We start from the raw sequence: 18,794 nt of genomic DNA, 5'->3' as shown, positions 1-18,794 counted from the left end.
TTGAATGTTTCTCAAATTAAATAAGTCTGTCTGCCTTTTTGTCTAGATTAGTGTTAAAACAAAGCATTTTTCTTTGGTCACTGGGAGTGAGACCTTTTTGTCAGGTAGAGATTCACATCTAATTTAAAAAAACATATCTTTTTAATAGTTTGAGCACACGATATTGAGTCTGTGTAAATCTACTCAAATCTATTGCGCCGCAGAAACTGGGTTATGCCAGTTCTTTATTTTATTTTTTAGTTCATGCCTGTATACATCAGAAGGATGGAGTAACTCTGCCTCCGGCGCAGTAGGTGGCGCTCAGCTAACACACCACTTGCTTTTATTCCTGCTTGACCTTTATAAGTTTCTTTCACACACTCTTGTCACAGCGTAGGAAAACACAGTGTTCCCACCAGATGACAACTTGTTCCTCTAATTATTTCTGTAACCAATGTTGGGTGGAATTAGCAAGCTACGGGTTAAGGTGTCTACATGGTGTTTACAAAATTTGGGTTGTTAGAGCCATTTATGCTATTTTATGTTATTTCATATTTTTTTAAAATAATTAACTATGCTTTAATATGATATTGCCTGGTTTTGCCGGCACATGTAATTTGTGATTGAGATACAGATATGGTGTCTCAGCTCCAACTTGTTGGGCTGATAACCTATACAGGTGGTAACAAACTGTAAAAACATCTCCTCACTATCTGCTAGCTGCCTGTCACCTGAACACACTGTAAAAACATCTCCTCACTATCTGCTAGCTTCCTGTCCCCTGAACACACTGTAAAAAACATCTCCTCAATATCTGCTAGCGGCCTGTCCTCTGAACACACTGTAAAAAACATCTTCTCACTACCTGCAAGCTGTCTGTCCCCTGAACACACTGTTTTACAGACTTAATGTTGAATGAGGGAACATGCATTAAATTCAGATGTTAATAAACCCAGAATGTGTAGACACCCAGACTTGCAGTTAGCCACCTTAATAATGAAATTGAAAAGCAGTGCACCTTTATTCCGTTTTAACCAGGAAACACAGGCAAGGTAACAACATATCAAAAAACAGTCAAAGCTCTGGCAGATGGGAAACCTGTTTGACTTCATAAGATTAACTGCTGCCAAAACATAAAAATACAAAGTACAGAGTATCATCACATTCAAAACTGTTAATATTTCTCCAGTAGTAGCTGATTTTGTATCCCTGTGTATATATTGGCGTATATGTCCCTCTTAGTGTCGGTGTGTGCATCTGTATCTCTTGTTGTCTCCTGCTGCAGCATCCTGTAACCTGGCAGCCGTCCAAGGAGGGAGACCATCTGATCGGAAGAATCACCCTCAGCAAAAGGAGCGCCACCATGCCTAAAGAAGCTGGAGCACTGCTGGGGTTAAAGGTCAGAATAGGAACAAGAACACACACACACACACACCGTTAGTCACTGTTGCCTACCCCATATACAGTATGACGGAGATGACACTAATCTCTTTCTGTTTCTAGGTGGTGGGAGGCAGAATAACAGAGTCAGGGAGATTAGGTGCCTTCATCACTAAAGTCAAGAAGGGAAGCCTTGCTGACGTGGTGGGACATCTCAGAGCAGGTAATCTAAACCGTTCTGTTTGACTTGACAAAAACTGGCAAAGTGTTTTTGATCCATGCAAGGCCTCTGAAATGAGAAATCGGAAAATCTGAAAAGTACTAACTATTTAACTTTTAGTGCTTTAGAGCTTTAGTGTTTTACTTTTTGATATTAATGAACGTACGTTACATTCAAGCCCTTGCCAAATGAGTTGATACAAAGCTAATAAGGACTATCAGCTCCACACAACTCTCTCTGAAGATAATGACCTCATCTGAAGAGTCCATCATGTTTTTTTAGTTCTCCTTGTCCTCCTTGGCTATTAGCAAATACGTGGAGGAGGGGTAGGGGTTGTGCGCAATCACATAAATTATGTGATTGCGCACAACCCCTACCCCTCCTCCAACATAATTTATGTTTTATCTATTATTATTACCATAAGCACATTTTGACCCAATCCCACACAGTGTCCGGCTGCCCCAAATACTCACACTAAATGTGTATCAATCCGCCTTCTAAAAATAGTCCCTAACAAATGCACAATTCCCTACTGCTTGAGGAACGGTTGCTAAAAACCCCAGTGCCCAGCTGTTTTAGAAAAATTACCGAGCCTTTTTAAGAATTAAATTATATATTTGTGACTTGCTTTAAAAATGTATCTCTTCATTGCCATGAATGGGTTTGTGCCTGGGTAGGAAAGCTGGGAAATACTGAGAAGCAGACTAACACATTGTGGGGTTTAATCTTTTTATGGGTTTTTTGACAAAACTATAGAATAAAGATTAATTATTCCTAAATTTCTCTGATACTCTGACTCATAACCAGCCCTCATGTCTAACTTGAATATTTGTACGGTAATATAATATTTAAAAATATATATACAATACATTCCTATTGTGTTAACTAAAGATTGCTCTGTTTGAATAGTTGTTAGATTGTGGGTTATTTATAATTTGATAGTTAGATTAGACAGGTTAGTCTGTGTGTGTGTGTGGGTGTGTGTGTGTGTACATGCATGTGTATGTATGTGGGCCTAGATAAGTGTATTGCATATTGATGGGATTTTATGGAACGTCTGTGATGTAATATGTATTGTGTGTCTAGTGTGGACCCCAGAAAGAGTAGCTGACTGCTGTGGCATCAGCTAACGGGGATCCTTTTAGTAAATAATAAACAATGTCACAAACAATTTTAAAATGCACATGCACGTCCAATTCCAGGGGATGAAGTTTTGCAGTGGAACGGGAAGCTGTTACCGGGGGCAACCATGAAGGAAGTTTACAACATCATCCTGGAATCTCAAGCTGAGCCTCAAGTGGAGCTGGTGGTATCCAGGCCTATTGGGTAAGTCAGGGATACAACACACCCTATACACCTGTCAGTGTCATATTATGATATGTGTGAAACATGCAACCCTTTAGTTATGAGTCAACATGTCATGGCTGTAGTCAAGTCCACTTTTGTTGAGTGCAAGACAAGTCTAAGACCAGGACTAGTCGAGTCCAAGTCAAGCCACAAAGGTGTCACTAAAAACCTGAACTGAAAAGTTCTCATGCTTAAACTTGATACTTGTGTTAAAGACTCCAGAGTCTGTGGCCAAAATGAACAACAATTGATGCCTGATGATTGAGGTATGAAGCGTATAATAGGCAAACCAAGTGCAAAAGACAGCATTGGATAAACTTAGCTTTGGCAAGGTCTTTAAGTTGTACTGACCAACTTTGAAGTAGATCGGGTTAAATCTGTAGAATAGTATGTTAAAGCATCGTAAAGGTCTTAAAGCTTTTCCTCAACACTTTTGAAGTAAGGTACCCATTACGTATTAGGGCAACCAATACGTTCTTCATCAATGGTTTTGTTTCGATGGAGGTAGTTACTTTAGAACAAAAGCATTTAGTGCAGGACTCGGTCGAGACCAACTAGAATATTTAGCGAGTCCAATGGCTGAGTCACAAGTCCAAGTCCAAATACCAAGTCTGAGACAAAAAACGCCTTGAGTCTGAGCCTGGATTCAAGAACAGCCCTGCTACATGTTGCTTTTAATTTAACCCTTACTTACCCAGGCAGTGTTGACTGACACTCAGAGTTGGCTAACCTCGAATGAGAGAGGAGACTGGGACATGTATTAGTATTCTGACCACGACTGTGCGACTGCATTTAAAATATTAAAAATAGCCTGCCATTACCTGCTGCAGGGGTTGCCAAGTTTTTGAACAGAGGATTTCTATTTTGTCCCCTTTAAAAAAGCACTTGCGTTTATTTCTAGGAGGATATTAGGTGAATTATTATTGACTAAATAAAATCATCTGTAAACCCCATAAAAGACTAGAAGTGGCTAGATGGGATATATTTTTGTTAGTTGTTGCCTGTAAACATTCAACCAGGCCAGTCATGGACACATTTGTGAGTGCAAGGGTAATAGGCTTGCTGTTTGTAAGTGACTGGGTTCAAAAGAGTATTTCCTATTTAGGCATGAGGGTCATAACATTTATTTCTCAGATAATGCTTAATTAATAATTGCTTCTGATAAATTCTGTGGATGTAGTATTTTCCTGCTTTATTAAACTAATTTTGTTGAAATTGAATGACATAGACCTTTTCACTTGGAGTCCATGTTGGAGTAGGGACGGTTTTTACTATTGTATGTTGACAGTATATATCTATATATGCTGATTAACAGCCTTATACCTTAACTAATATACTTCTCTTGATCCAATGCTGTCTTAATTGATCTCTGCTATCATTGTTTTATATGTCTTTGAACAATTACAGTAGTGTATTGTTTTGAGTAGGTTTAAACTACTGTAGAATAATGTGTGTGAAGTTCTGAGGATCAACATGCTCGGATCAATGATGCATTTAGTGAGTTGGGATGTGTGAGACATTTGGAAACTAAGTTTATTTAACTTATTAAAATGAAGAGCCACGGCTTGTTTTCAATGCTGACACACCTTCAACTTATCTCACTGTACCTCAGAAGCAGACATTATGTAAAAAAAGAAAGTAAAATACTCACTGTTTCTTTAAGCTCTAGCAGCTTTTTAATGTAATCTTTGCTCCTTGATGGGTAAAATAGTTGAATGTATCAATTTCTCTCCAAACACTCACGAAGGGTGTATAGAAAATATCAGTAAGTAATCTGCCCTTTCATTAGGACCCCTTAATCCTCTCACGCTTATGGAAACAATTTTGGTTTTGCTGGTGTCATTTTGCATCCCCTGAATGAACTGAACTGATTCCTATTTAGTGGAGAGGCCAATTGATGTAAATATTGGCTTCTGTGAAAATGTGTCATCTCCAATTGAATTAAACTGAAAGTTCACTTGAAGTGATGCAAAATGGCCTATGGGAAATGTCCATCAACGTAGCATTGCTTTTGCAAGCCTTTTGTGCAGAGTCTGGAATCCCTCTTTTTCAGTCTTAGGATCCCAAAGAGAAATCCAGCACTTACAGTGTCAAATAAGAACTGCTTATTTCTTTTTACTCTTAATCCCTTGGTTTGAAAGTTGGGACATTGGGATTCATAAAGCAAGTTATATGTTGTTGTTTTTCCCATTTTCATATCTTAATTTTTTTGATTTTGGAATGGGCTCCAAGGCAACCTAGGTCATGAAACACTTATCAGTTTAATATTTGTACTAAAAATCTAAAGTTGAAATGTAAAAACAGTTCTACATTTTGGGAGCTATACTCATTTTCTTTCTTTCCAATGAATTGAGTAGACAGATATCTCTTGTTTTTATGTTAATTAGAATCTTGAGGCTAGGAGGCCATCCACCGTGCTGCTTCCAGTCTTTATGGTAAGCCAGGCTAACCATGTCCCGACTCTAACTCTGTACAAAATTCACAGACTTGAAAGCAGTATCTATCTTCTCATCTAACTCTCAGAAAGAAAGTGAATTAAGCTTAATTTATGGTTCTGTGGTGAATCTTCGCCGCAGGTACAAACGAAGGTACATGGAGATACAGACCCTACGCCGTACCCTACACAAATGTAACTGCACGTCGCAACAACGCAGACTGCAACAATTAGGATTGGTCTGCTTGGCTGGGCTTGGTAGCGTCACATTTCCTCTAGTCTTGCATTGCCAGACCTTCCTCCACAGCGCTGCTCAGGAGGGTCTGGCTAGTACACACAAACATTCTTGAATAGGAGAAAAACTAGCTCTGGTTTATGGCATTTCTTTAAAGCGTTCACAATCGTCTTGGGCGGATGTTCAGAGAATGTTGTCCGAATCGACCAGAGTTTAGGATCCTAACACGTCCGAAAAGAATGACATCTGGCGGAATTTCGGGTGGCACTGGAGCGATCCCGGAAGTGGAACATCGTGAATATAGACAAGAAGAAATATAGTCTATACTGATGAAGTTTAATTTACGGGATTACATTAGTGCTGCCGAATAGCCGCCACCTTCCTCTTTCTTTGTGTTGGCATTCGGAACCCCGGTGGTTTTCTGAGGACTATGGTTAACTGCTCCTCAGATCTCTGCAGGGTTAATCCAGACAGCTAACTAGACTATCAGTCAAGGGTGGACTAGCCATCTGGCATACGGGGCACTTTCCCAGTGCGCCGAACGCCAAAACCTTTTTATTTTTATATGGCCCATAAACTGGCTTATAAAAGTGGTAAGCCTAGGTTGGCGGACAATTTTTTTTCAATTGACACTGGGTCGGCCAAAAACACTTTAAAGTCATCACATACTGTAGGCAAGGTTTTTCCGAACACAAATGGACTAGTCCGTAACGTTGCGCAACTCCAAATATAAACACATTATTATAAGACTATATTAGCTTACCTTTCATTCAACAAAGTAGCCTACTTCTTAATAATAAGAACCACTTTAAGGTTCATCAAACCTTAAGCTTGTCCATTTGTGTCCTTAATCTAGTCTAGATAAACGTTGCACATCATGCTAAAGGTTTTTAACAAAAATGTTATCTCTTTTGTCTCAACTCATGAAAACCTCTTCACATTAAACCAGAGGGCCTCTTCAGTTGTGAAATGATAATGTATTTAATATTACATATATATACAGTATATATATATATATATATATATATATATATATATATATATATACATAGCTTGTTTTATGATTCATAAGAATAATATTTTAATGTATTAATAAATACATTAACTTCCACTTTTTTGAAGTTTTTGATGTGTCAACTCTCACTGATTCTAGCTTTCTGATTGCATGGCATTCGTAGTATTAAGGAGTAGGAGTTTGTGTACAGGGGAGCGCAAGGAAGGATGGTATATGTGATCTTATGTGATGGGCCAGTGCGGGCCAAAATGCCAGAGACGATTTTTGGTCCCAACCCGTCCCGGCTATCTGTACAATCTGAGATTTCTGTTGCACGACTAAAATGACTTTTAAACGTACACATGTTCCACCAAAACAAGTTGCTTCCTGAGACTATTTAGCAGAGGGAGTGTTGCTTTGTCCGGCACTTAGCAACAGCAAAGACAATTGTGATTGGTTTAAAGAAATGCCAATAAACTGCAGCCAGTTTCTCTTATCCTGGAATACTAGCCAGATCCTCGGCAGAGCTGTGGGAGATGGTCTGGCAGTGCCAGACTACATTTCCTCCTAACTAGTTCCAGGTTGACCTTCTCCATGAACAACCCGGGGAGAGGGTTAACGTTTTCTGTTACAGCTTTACGACCATGGTCAGAAAGCACAGGGCAGACACTTTGTCCCTCCTGCTCCGCCGCTGGAGTCGGTACTCACTTTGAAGCTAATCTCCGTCACTCTCTCACTTGCTCTACCACTCTCCCCACACACACACACACACATGCCAACTCTGCTATTGTCTTAAAGAGATAATGCCAAATTAATGCCAACACACCATCGCGCAAGTATAAAGCCCCACAACGGTGTAGGCACTTGCGTAGTCTACGGCGTAGCCTCTGTACTCTGTACTCTGTTGTACGTAGGCTTATAGAGCCTACGTACAAACATAAATCAGCCTTAAGTGTACCTTACCAAATGTTGAACTACTACTTTTAAAGAAAGCTGTATGGAATATTTTTTTGTTGCCTCATGGGTGACTAAAGAATTTAAAATCCTGCCTCCAAAACACAAACTACTAAACAAAAAACTCAAAAAAAACTCCAAATATTAGTGGCGGGGCTGCAAATTTGAAATACTGAACTTTTCCACTTTTTAGATTTTATATAAAAATTTTATATTATACTGATAAGTGTTACACAGATTACCATGCTTTCTTTACATTACATGAAGCTGATGCAATGGACTCTGGTGTTTCCCATTTGGATCATTAGATGTAGTGGTGGTGTTGGACAAGAAAAGATGGCAACGTGGGCAGAATTGAGCTACTGATTCCCATTTATTATTATTTCAAATGATCATTGGCCATACAAAATGTCTGAATGAGTCTGGAAAGCACTGCAGGCATGAGAAGAACTTGGCTCTACTCCCATCGTCCCTTTGCTTCTCCATGTTTGTTTTTTAACCACCTGACATTTGAATCTCCAAATACTTGTAATTACAATGCTTCTTTCTTCTTCTTTCCACTGAACTACTTCTGCATTTATATGCATGTATGCCTGTGCATCAAGAAGACTACTAACTTTGTTTAATCCAGACCAGATCCCAGTATTAGAGTGACTGACATGACCTTTTATGCTTCACTTCCAGTGATATCCCAAGAATCCCCGACACATCCCACCCTCCATTAGAATCTAGTAGGTATCTCCTGAGGGACATCTCTGTATTGTATTGATAATTGTATTATCTGTCTTATACTGTACATACAGTTTTCTATAATTTTTGTACAGCATGCGGTTTGTTCAAGTTCAGACATAAACATAATCTTAGGATAATTGACATGTTTTCTGCTTAAAACTGCTTAGAAATGATATAGAGTTTTGATTGTATGTTATTCCCTTGTCATACATGAATTTCAAATGTGTCTTTAAATATTTGTTCTGAATTTGATTTCTTTTGGAGAAAAAGCAAATATACTCGTGTGTTTACCAAGGTGCTGGAGCCGGGAGGTGATTAGCTTAGCTTAGCATTAATACTGGAAATGGGGGGAAACACATAGCCTGGCTTTGTCCAAAGGTAAGTATTAACACCTCTAAAGTAGGGCTGGGCGAGATAGGGAAAATCCAATATCACAATAGATTTGACCAAATCGATAACGATATTGCGACGATATGTAGGGTTGAGAATGGATGCTTGCACAAAATGTTGACACAATGAGATTTTTGATAAATATTCATCAATGATGTTTCTGTTCATGTGTAGATTAAATATTTGAGATACAACTAGCAGACTTAAGAATTACTAGTAGGCAGTGGTGGAACGTGCATTTACTCAAGAACTGTACTTAAGTACAAATTTTGAGGTACTTGTATTAAAATGCTAAAGGTAATTTCACCCAGACAACAAAGTCAATATTTTCTTGGTTTCCAGTCGTGTAAATGCTGAAATATCTCCCTCCATAAACAGTGTCTTAGTTACAGTACATTCCACAACTGACAGTAACAAAGTACATTTACTCAAGTACTGTACTTAGTTACTTATGCTAGGTACTTTTACTTTACTTGAGTCTTTTCTTTTCATGCCACTTTCTGCTTCTTCTCCGCTACATTCATCTGGCAGATTTGGTTACTGTTCTTTACAAATGAAGATTTTTACACACAAAAACACACGTAGTTCATAATATACAAAGTATTATTACAAATGAACTATCCAACAATATATACTGCTACAAGTCAAGCTAAAAAAGATTGGCCGCTCATATGATTGGCTGATCGACAGAACTGTTTGGACTGTTTCCAATTTCTAAAATGAGTACTTTTCCTTTAATACTTCAAGTACATTTTCCTTATGATAATTGCATACCTTTACTTAAGTAACATTTTAAATGCAGGACTTCTTATTGTAGAGTGTGGTGCTAGTACTTTTACTTAAGTAAATTATCTGAATACTTCTTCTTCCACTGCTGGTAGGTGTAGTTTTTTGGAGCTAGTCTGACTGCAGTATGTACGCTAAGCTAGGCTAACTGGGTTCCTGCATTACTCAGTAGTTTAAATGATAGTTGATTATAGGACCGTTAAATAAGGCATATGATGTACTTCTAAACAAAAGCCTATTGCACTCAATGTCGGACAGAAGCTTAGTAATTTGTCATCCTGACAGGTTAGCTGTGGAATGGTATGTGCACTTTTTATGTGAAGTAATGGATGCTGGGTATCACATAGATATGTGCTCCCTGACCAGATTAGGTTTTCAGTCTTTATAAACTAACTTTTTACAGTTTTTCCCTCTTGTGTAGGTGTGACTTTTTTGTTGTACAGTATATGGAGCTGACATTTTCTTCAAATCATACCCTATTGTATTCCTAGCAGGTTCCAGTTCTTTTGAGTCCCAGAAGATGGAGAGACCATCCTTAAATGTCCTGTCTCCCTCCAGTCCAGGGATGCTCCGAGATGCTCCACAGTTAATGCCAGGGAAACTCTCAGTGAGTGTGTGTACTTTAAGTGTGTTGGGCTGTTGAAGTGTGAAAAAGAAGACCAAGTATCATCATTTGTTTGTGTGTTTTCAACCCCCAGGTGAAGCTGTGGTATGACAAAGTGGGTCATCAGCTAATAGTCAACGTGATGCAGGCAGCAGAGCTTCCTCCTCGGCCTGACGGCCGGCCCAGGAGCCCCTATGTCAAAATGTACTTCCTCCCTGACCGCAGGTATGCCTCCGCTTCATAGGGAGTCCTAGTGATCAGAATCAACTTAGGACAATAGGCTGCTTTTGAAAAGGCCGTCTAGGCGGTTAATTTACATAAACCAGAACCACACAAGAATCTTAACATAATGTAAATTTAAAACTACTTAAAACGCACCATCTTTGACAACACCATCAGGTTTCTGAAGCCTGGATTTAAAGCTTGCTGCCATATTCGGGCAAAGAGGAATAAGCCAAGTTGGGACAATCAACCCTAATTTCCACTAGTTGCGGAATGGCGGCGGAGTCATTAGGTTTCCATTAAAGTCAATGTGTGTATTTCCACTGACTGCAGAACAGCTCTGTCCCTGCTCCGGCGATCCCCAGCCCTCCGAAGCAGATACACAGAGCTTCTATTTTTGCCGGATGCCGGAAAGCTATGCAGCAATTCAGCAAACGGCAGATAGTGCCGGACAGGAAGTCAAGCACAAACAAAATAAAACATTTCAAAACAAAATTCATAAATCATATTCCCTGTACTACACCTTGAAAATACAGCACTCAGTGGTTGTCTACTCCTCTGGATGGTTCTATTTTACATGAATTTGAGATCTTGTGGGTTCTCGTGACTTCAGTTGTCAGTCATTGCTGCAGCCGTTCTGCAACAAATCCGGACCTGGTGGGTATTGAACACACACCACCCACTAGGTTTTTTGTTAAGAAACTAATATAAAACAGAAACAGAAGGACAGAAACAAGGGGTACACATCATAAGATGCTCAGAAGAGGCCAAAATCTATCTTTCCTGCATAGAGGGACAGATTGAGTGTCCTCCCATAAGCAGAAATCATGGGGGGCCGGAGGGGTCAAGACCATAGATTTGGATGGGACCCACCCCAACTGAGGGTTGTCCCCCCTAAACATGCTGTGTATTGTAAACAATGTAATAATATATACTTAAATTAATTGTGTAAGTAGTAAAACAATCCAGGGCAAAAATTTTGTTTTTAGTTTTTTGCCATTTTTCCTTTGGGTTATGAATACGTTTTATATAAAAAAATTTACAGCATTCCGTCGTTTCATTTTTGGCCTGAAAATATAGCCACACAGCGCTCCTCTTCCTCTGTGCCATTCTTCTCCTCCCCCATCTCTGTCCTGCCTGTGTGTGTTTGTGTGTGTGTGTGTGTGTGTGTCTGTGTGTGTGTGTGTGTATGTGTGCTGCTGCCGGGCCTGGCTGCTTGCTTGCTTGTTTGCACGCGCCGCTGAGTCATGTGACGGCACAACATCAAATCACAAGAGGGGGGAGGAGGAACAAAGTGTGCCTGCTCCACTCTAGGACAGGTGCAGCACTTGAAAGCAGCGGCACTTACACAGACACCGACAGCCAGGTCACCTCTTTGATAAAACCGCAGCGGTGCATACTGGAGAGAAACTAAAACTAAAGTATTGATTTCATTGGTATATTTCTATTGATCAATGTCAATACCAACGTCGGTATCGATATTATTGATATTGGCTCGATCGGCCCACCACTACTACACACACTACTATGACAAATAAAGCCCTCCCTTTTTATGATGACCTGTAAGACCAATTGTCACACAACTGTTGTCAACTCCAGGTTGGGTAACATCAGTTTAGGCAGGTATCATCAGTACACATCAGCAAGAAGGGTAAAGCATACTTTTCATCTATAGAAAATTAAAACTACCATCCACAAAAGACTTTAAAATATCAATATGGTGCAAATTTCTCAGAAGTCAGAATTGAGCACTCTCATTAATCATAGGTAAAGGGAAAATTGACAATCATGATTAAAGAACTATGGCCACTGGAGTGAAATAAATCCAAAACTCCCATCTAACACAAGTTTGTTTTGTGGGAGAAGCGCTGTTAAAGAGATACAGCGCTGGGTGGGAGAGATCAAAGTTTTAATCACCTTAGTAGTATTAGATAAGTCAATCAACTCATGTTTGAAATGTGTATTATAACAGCCGAACTTTGGGGGTTATTTTATGTCTCTGGTGCTTCCACACGCATACAAACTTGAAAAAAAAACTGCTCATGCTGTTTTGAGTGAGATCCGGTTTCTGAATGTCCTCTGCCTTCAGTCTCCAGTTGAGCTATTCAAAATCTAGCTGAGACGCGGTGGCTAACGGTAGCATGCTAGGTCTTGCAGGCTAGTAAACCTATTCTTGTACAACTTCAAAATACAATTATGAAGCTGAAAATGAGCATAATATGGGTGCTTTAATTCCACCCAAAATGTTTTCATTGGTTACAGAAAACGAGCCGGCTTGCTAGCTAGTTAGCTAGCTTGCTCACAAGGGGGCTCAGTTCTCAGTTCAGCATCATCTATATTAGAGAAAAGAATCACTTCATCTCATGTTTAAAGTGAATTAAATAGCCTCGCCAACCTACTAAGTGGAGTTCCACCACTTCACATATCCACATACCTTTCAAAAATTGCTCTTTAGAAAGTTTATGTTTATTGTCCCCCCCAACTGTTATAAGAAATGTACGCTCATGGTTCCTCCTTTAAGGCAGGGTTGGTAATGTTGAAAAGCTAGCAAGATTTGACAGTAGCATCTCCTCTTGCCCACAAACAGACGTGCACGATCACTGCTGCTTTAGAGCAGAGAGACTACTTTTAGCAAACTCCTTTATACTGTTTGTCTGGAGAACCATTTGTCAATCACATAATCATAACAATTTAGGGTACCACACTTAGGTGGTCTCTGATGTGGTGTAGGTCCCCTCCTAAGATCACAGGTGAAGATACATTTGTTTCTCAGCTCTCCTTTGCACAAAACATAATAATTACATCTGGAGAATATAACTTCTCATGGCTTCTGATCCTGTCAAGGTGTCATACCCAGATGTTTCACATGACTATCATGACTATCACCACACAGGTTCCTCACATCAACAGATGTTTTCACACACATAATAACCATATGTAATACAGTATATTGTATAAGATATCTCTGAAGGCATGCCGACTTAATATTTAACCTATTAGTTACCAACCCTGCCTTTAAGCCATGTTATCTATTTAATAATCTCAGAGCCCATTGGGTATCCGTCTGATGACAACTTAGCCTCTGTGGCTAATATGGCCAATATTTCAGGGTTTTTCTCTGAGTATTCAGCATATACATATTCAGGCCAAGACTTCTTTCTCGGTGCTCTCGGTCCGATTAGCAACTTGAGATGCAAGTTGAGGGACGACGTTTCCCTAAACAGCATGTGAGAAATCAAAAGCTAAATAATCGTCAGTCAATTGGGTCGCAATTGCATTTCGGCCAACGCATACCACCTCCACACTGGACTGTTTACCTGCATGCAACCAAAGCCCGCTCAAATGTAATTGGTCAATACTACTACACTACACTTCCGGTACCACAACATTTTCCTGTTGCCGATTCCGCATTCATATGCAGATATCTACCTAATTAACTGATACTTTGCAAACTTTAAATTAACTTAATAAAGGAGTACCCAACATGTTGTGTAAAACTTTGATTGACAGTTTAGGGTTTCCCTCTTGAACAGGATACTTAGCTAGAACCCTGTTTTATACAGAAGGGGTCTTCAGTGTTTTTTAAGCCAAGCACCCCTTAACTGAAGAGACGGAGCAGGGACCCCCTAATACATATACGGTATTTTATAAAATAAAGTTGCATATTAAACTGTGCTTACAATAACTTGTAGGGTGGCCTAAAGCCTTTATACATACTTTTTACGCATATTATACTAAGTTATTAAAATAGCCTAATAAATGTGATTTTATAAATCATGTTTTAATGCTAAACATACATGTGGCACACATCTAAGACTTTTGAAAAAAAAATTACAACACAACAAAAATTACACTAATTTGAAGGCCCACCTGCATTAGCAAGGGACCCGGACCCCCTGTTGAAAATTCCTGTTATACAAGTCTGTGGTTAGAACCAGCATCTGGTGGTCATTTGAGGATTTGCAGGTTAAAGCCCCTCCAGTGGTGCTTGGGTTCAATTAAGTAAACCGTAGCCTCAACTTAGTGTCACTTATAAATAGATTTCAGCAGATATAAGTAGAGTAAATTAAGATGCAAGCGAGCAGGCTTGTGAATTATGATTTGTGTCTAGGATGTTTTTTTGTTGGACAAACAATAAATGTGAGTCCACTTAAAATGGAACTCGGTTGGCTGATAATCTTCATTTTTTTACAGTGACAAGAGCAAGCGAAGGACAAAAACTATGAAGAAGACCTGTGAGCCCAAGTGGAACCAGACGTTTGTCTACTCTCATGTCCATCGCAGGGATTTCCGCAACCACATGCTGGAGCTGACTATATGGGACCAACCCAGGTCACCGGAGGAGGACAGCACCTTTATGGGAGAGGTACCACACACACACACACACACACACACACACACACACACACACACACGCACACTATTTTTCTTAGACCAGCAGCCTCGAAGGTTTTTTAGGCCAAGGTCCTCTTTGCTGAAACAGAGATGGAGCTGGGACCGCCTTACTATATACTGTATAAACCTAAGCTGCATATTAAACAGGGTGGATGAATGGATATTCATACACTATGTATATAATATCATTTTTACATGGGAAAAGGCACAGTGAATCCTTGCTTAACTATATCTGTATATCTATACACTACATTATTTTTGCTAATATTATGTTGGATTGATATTAAGGTATGTTTTCAGAAATTTCAATATTTGAAGAAAAAAACTTTCAACAAATTAGCAAATAATAATTTGGCGGCCTCCCTGGAGTAATATGAGGACCCCCTAAGAGTCGGGGACCCCTGTTGACAATCTCTGTTTTAGGCTTAAGAGAAGAAGAACGTTAAGAATGCAAGACAAAGTCCTGTAAGCCCCTACATCTCCTGTTTAACAGGTAAAACTCATTTCAATGCCGTATGTGAGAACAACAGGGTATCCCTTTCCTTACATTTAAAAAAGTCCTGTTCATTGTTAAGTTATGAAGTAGCTCATCATGGAGCTCCTTTCTTGGTTGGTCAGACTGGACGGCAGTAGAGGAAATTGTAACATGTCTCAAAAGAAAAGAGCTCCACTAACATATGGCACAGATAGGTTATTCTGCGCTCAGCCTTCTCTATTTCCATCACAGTTCGTTTTTTAGTTAGGCCACTTTGTGACTTGGTTTGTAAACATTTACAGCATGCAGGGCTGATATAATGCAATTTTCTGTGTACAGTGATCCTACTAGTGTAGGGTTTGACTAACTTACAACTTTAAAATGATGTTTGACTTGGGGGTTTCTCGACTGATTATTTGAATCATTTACGTTTTGGGGCAGCCCTATTTCCTGTAGTAGCAGGGAGCTGTTTGGTTTTAGCAAAAAAGATCCAGTAAACCAATTGGACGCTAACTCCTGAGCACCAAATGGCAGACGTTGGCGACTAGTCGGTGAATATAGTTATGCATTTAACAGCTAAAGAGCCAGTTATTTCTCTTAGGAGCTGGTGGAGACTAAACCTGAGCAAAAAAGAGAGTGAGTTTTGGACTTAGATTTGTCACTTGGACACAAGCATGACTCCAAATGAATGCAAGTCTTGCTCTGTGTCTGCTGAACGTGTGTTTGCTAACAAGTTTACATATCAACTTTGTAGGGTGAAAGATGAAACATCTGAAGTTCAGCTTGTTCTGCTGCCGCCCCCAAAAATCAATGACAGCAGCTTTGACTTGGGTCTTTAAAAGAGAATGTTTGTGTTTCTTTGGTGCAAAACTACCCTAGAAATCCAGAGTTCTCGCGGGCTGAAAAGATGACGACAGTTTAATCTACCAGTTAGCTCCACTGGTAGCTAAGCGTATGGGGCTTTGGATACGTCACCCTGTGTGTTGTTGTGATTGGTTGTAGTATTATCCAATTGTGAGATTTTCAAATGCCGCCCCTCGAGACAGGAGACTTTCATTACTCAATGCCAGACCCATAGTCTTGTAGGATTTGGGTCTGGATTTCCAGGTTAGTGCAAAACATGAAACTTCTTCTGTGCCAGAACATATTAACACTAAATATAACACAGCAGATGTTTGGAGCTGCACATGTAAAAGCTTTCCTGATATATTTCTATAAATTGCCTCTACTGTCTGTGTTAAATTCATCAGCAGTAATGAACAGCAGCAAAACGTTTCATTGGTGTGTGGATTATGACTTGAGCAGATCCTGATAGAGCTGGAGACGGCCTTACTGGACGACAAACCTCACTCGTATCCACTCCAAACCCATGATGTCTCATCCATACCGCTGCCCCGACCCTCCCCGTACCTGCCCCGACGACACACGGAACCACCTGGCAAGAAGCTGCAGCGTAAGTCTGAGTCTGTGAATGCCCTTTATTGGTTTGTACATATTTATGTATACGCTCCTTCATAACCTTTATGTGTGGGTGTGCGTACTGTATGTGATTCACTGAAGAAAAGACATAGGAAGCTGGCTGGTTTGCCATTGAGCAATGTATACACATGTAGATCAATGTAAATGTCAGTTTTCAGTACCCTTTCCTAATATTGCATTTGTGCCTGGATATATGTATGTGTGTGTGTGTATGTGTTGTATATACATATTTATGTATGTATGTCTGTGTGTCTGTGTGTGTGTCTATGACATTTAGGTTCTCAGCGTTTAACAGAGCCTGAATTTGATGAAGGTACAACAGTAGTGTCGAAAGGTGGGTGGGGATCGTTTCTCAGTATTACCTTCAGTGTTTCCCACTAGTTTGTTTGTGATGTGGTTTTAGGGGTAACATGAAATGCTGCGTTATGGACTTTAGACCAGGTTTTTGTTGGTCACGTTCATTTGCCTCAAGATAGCCATATGCCAAGAATGCACCTGAACACACCTCCCTGTAAGACCAGCACGCCCATGGGCGCACAGATGGGTGCAGGTGCATTCAAACAACGTGGGCGCTGGACGGGAAATTGAACACTGCCTTGGTCTTCAACTAGACACTTAAACAGGCTTCGCGCTGCATGGGTGCCCTAATTCTTTATGCAACATCAAATCTTTCTTCTTTTTAATGTACTTCTAATTGTACTTCCTTGTCTGACAGTACCATTATGTAACACATTCTCAACAAATTACTTTAGAAAAGAACTGGAAATCCAAATTGAATAAAACAACCATACAGTATGAAAGGCCACCACAAATACAACATGTGTAGTGGAAACACTGTCATGTCATGGACTACATGTTTGCATGGGGAGAAACCAGGCAGGCTCCTTAGGTGTTGCTCTGCCTCGGCTCTGAAATGGGTCTGCATCTTAAGTATAAAAAAAGTGAATTACTGCAATGTACGTTTTCAGCCTTGTGTTTGTGTGTGTTATTGTGTGTGTTACAGCTTTATACTCAAAATGTCTGTGTCTGAGGGTTTGTCTCTGTGTGTTAGGGCTGGACTGATATATAGATCTGTTGATATGGGCTATTACTGTGTAACATTCAGGCTGATTGATTGCATATTTCACTGATGATAACCCCTTAGGATAATGTAAATGAACCTGAAGCAGGTATTGATTACATGGCATACAGGTATGGAAGGAAAATGTTTTATTTCCATCCAGACATGTAAAATGTGATGTGAATGATTATTTTTTTCACTTTGATATGGTACATACAGGTATATTCCATATCAAAGTGAAAAAAATAATCATCCTGGATATCAATGTAGAAGAACAGTAGTGATGGTCTTTTGGCTGCTTTAACCCTTGTGTTGTCTTCCTTGCAACTTTGTGTTTTTCTGGGACAAAATGTAAAATTAAAACGTTTTAGTTTTTTACTTTTTCGTTGTCTTTTTTGGCACTTGCTTTTCCCAAGGATTTTATGCTTTTTGTTTGTTTTTGAAATTTTTCCCAATGTTTTTGTCACTTTTACAGATGTTTTTGAAGCTTTTTTCAACATTCTTTTATCAATTATTAGATTGGTCAGTATGAGTAGAGAACTGATAATCTATTTTACTTGTGAAGAGCATTTTATGTACAACACTGTTCTTTTTTTAGAACATTTGGTTAAAAGAAACTTTTCTGATACAGAAACATTTTGAAAAAGGGTCCAATCTGACCCGATGGCAACAGGAGGGTTAAATTCTGGTGGAAACATGGTGAATCTGGTTAATATTTAAACTTTTTTTAACATTGAAATAGAATATCAGCTCATAGTATAAGCCCCCGTCAACACATTATAGCAGCATTATATCAGTCGAACCCTACTATGTGTCTGTGTTTCTTGTTAATAAGTGGCCAAGATATAAATAGAGACAGAAGGAATGGAACATATACCCCACACTACTTTGTCCACCTTTTTCTTTTTAATTCCCATTCATGGTAGGATAAAATGGAAAACCTTGGTAGCACTTTCCAAAGCAAAACTAATGGTCCACTGTGGGCTTTGAGGTGCTGTCCTTTTTGGAAATGCAAGCAGTGACTTTGGGACCAACAACAAAGCTTGATCCCTTCAAGGCTGATCAGTCTCTGGGTTTATATTTTTATTTTCTGTTACACCACCAACGA

At 39.5% G+C, this 18,794-nt stretch overlaps 1 protein-coding gene across 5 annotated transcripts in view; it reads left to right on the top strand.

Annotated features, from left to right (window-relative positions):
* Positions 1-18,794, top strand: part of LOC117960400 (regulating synaptic membrane exocytosis protein 3-like) — a 139,315-nt gene that overhangs the window by 88,541 nt on the left and 31,980 nt on the right. For all 5 annotated transcript variants that reach the window (XM_034898283.1, XM_034898278.1, XM_034898279.1 and 2 more), the window contains exons 8-17: positions 1,265-1,378; positions 1,483-1,582; positions 2,782-2,905; positions 4,674-4,691; positions 8,228-8,274; positions 9,943-10,058; positions 10,150-10,280; positions 14,472-14,643; positions 16,453-16,600; positions 16,904-16,960. In XM_034898283.1, coding sequence (XP_034754174.1) covers positions 1,265-1,378; positions 1,483-1,582; positions 2,782-2,905; positions 4,674-4,691; positions 8,228-8,274; positions 9,943-10,058; positions 10,150-10,280; positions 14,472-14,643; positions 16,453-16,600; positions 16,904-16,960 — 1,027 coding nt within the window. The remainder of the gene's footprint in view (positions 1-1,264; positions 1,379-1,482; positions 1,583-2,781; positions 2,906-4,673; positions 4,692-8,227; positions 8,275-9,942; positions 10,059-10,149; positions 10,281-14,471; positions 14,644-16,452; positions 16,601-16,903; positions 16,961-18,794) is intronic.

This window comes from Etheostoma cragini, chromosome 17 (genome assembly GCF_013103735.1).
Source record: "Etheostoma cragini isolate CJK2018 chromosome 17, CSU_Ecrag_1.0, whole genome shotgun sequence".
Taxonomy (NCBI): domain Eukaryota; kingdom Metazoa; phylum Chordata; class Actinopteri; order Perciformes; family Percidae; genus Etheostoma; species Etheostoma cragini.
Note: the sequence above shows the minus strand (reverse complement) of the source record. Positions and strands in the feature narration are given on the sequence as shown.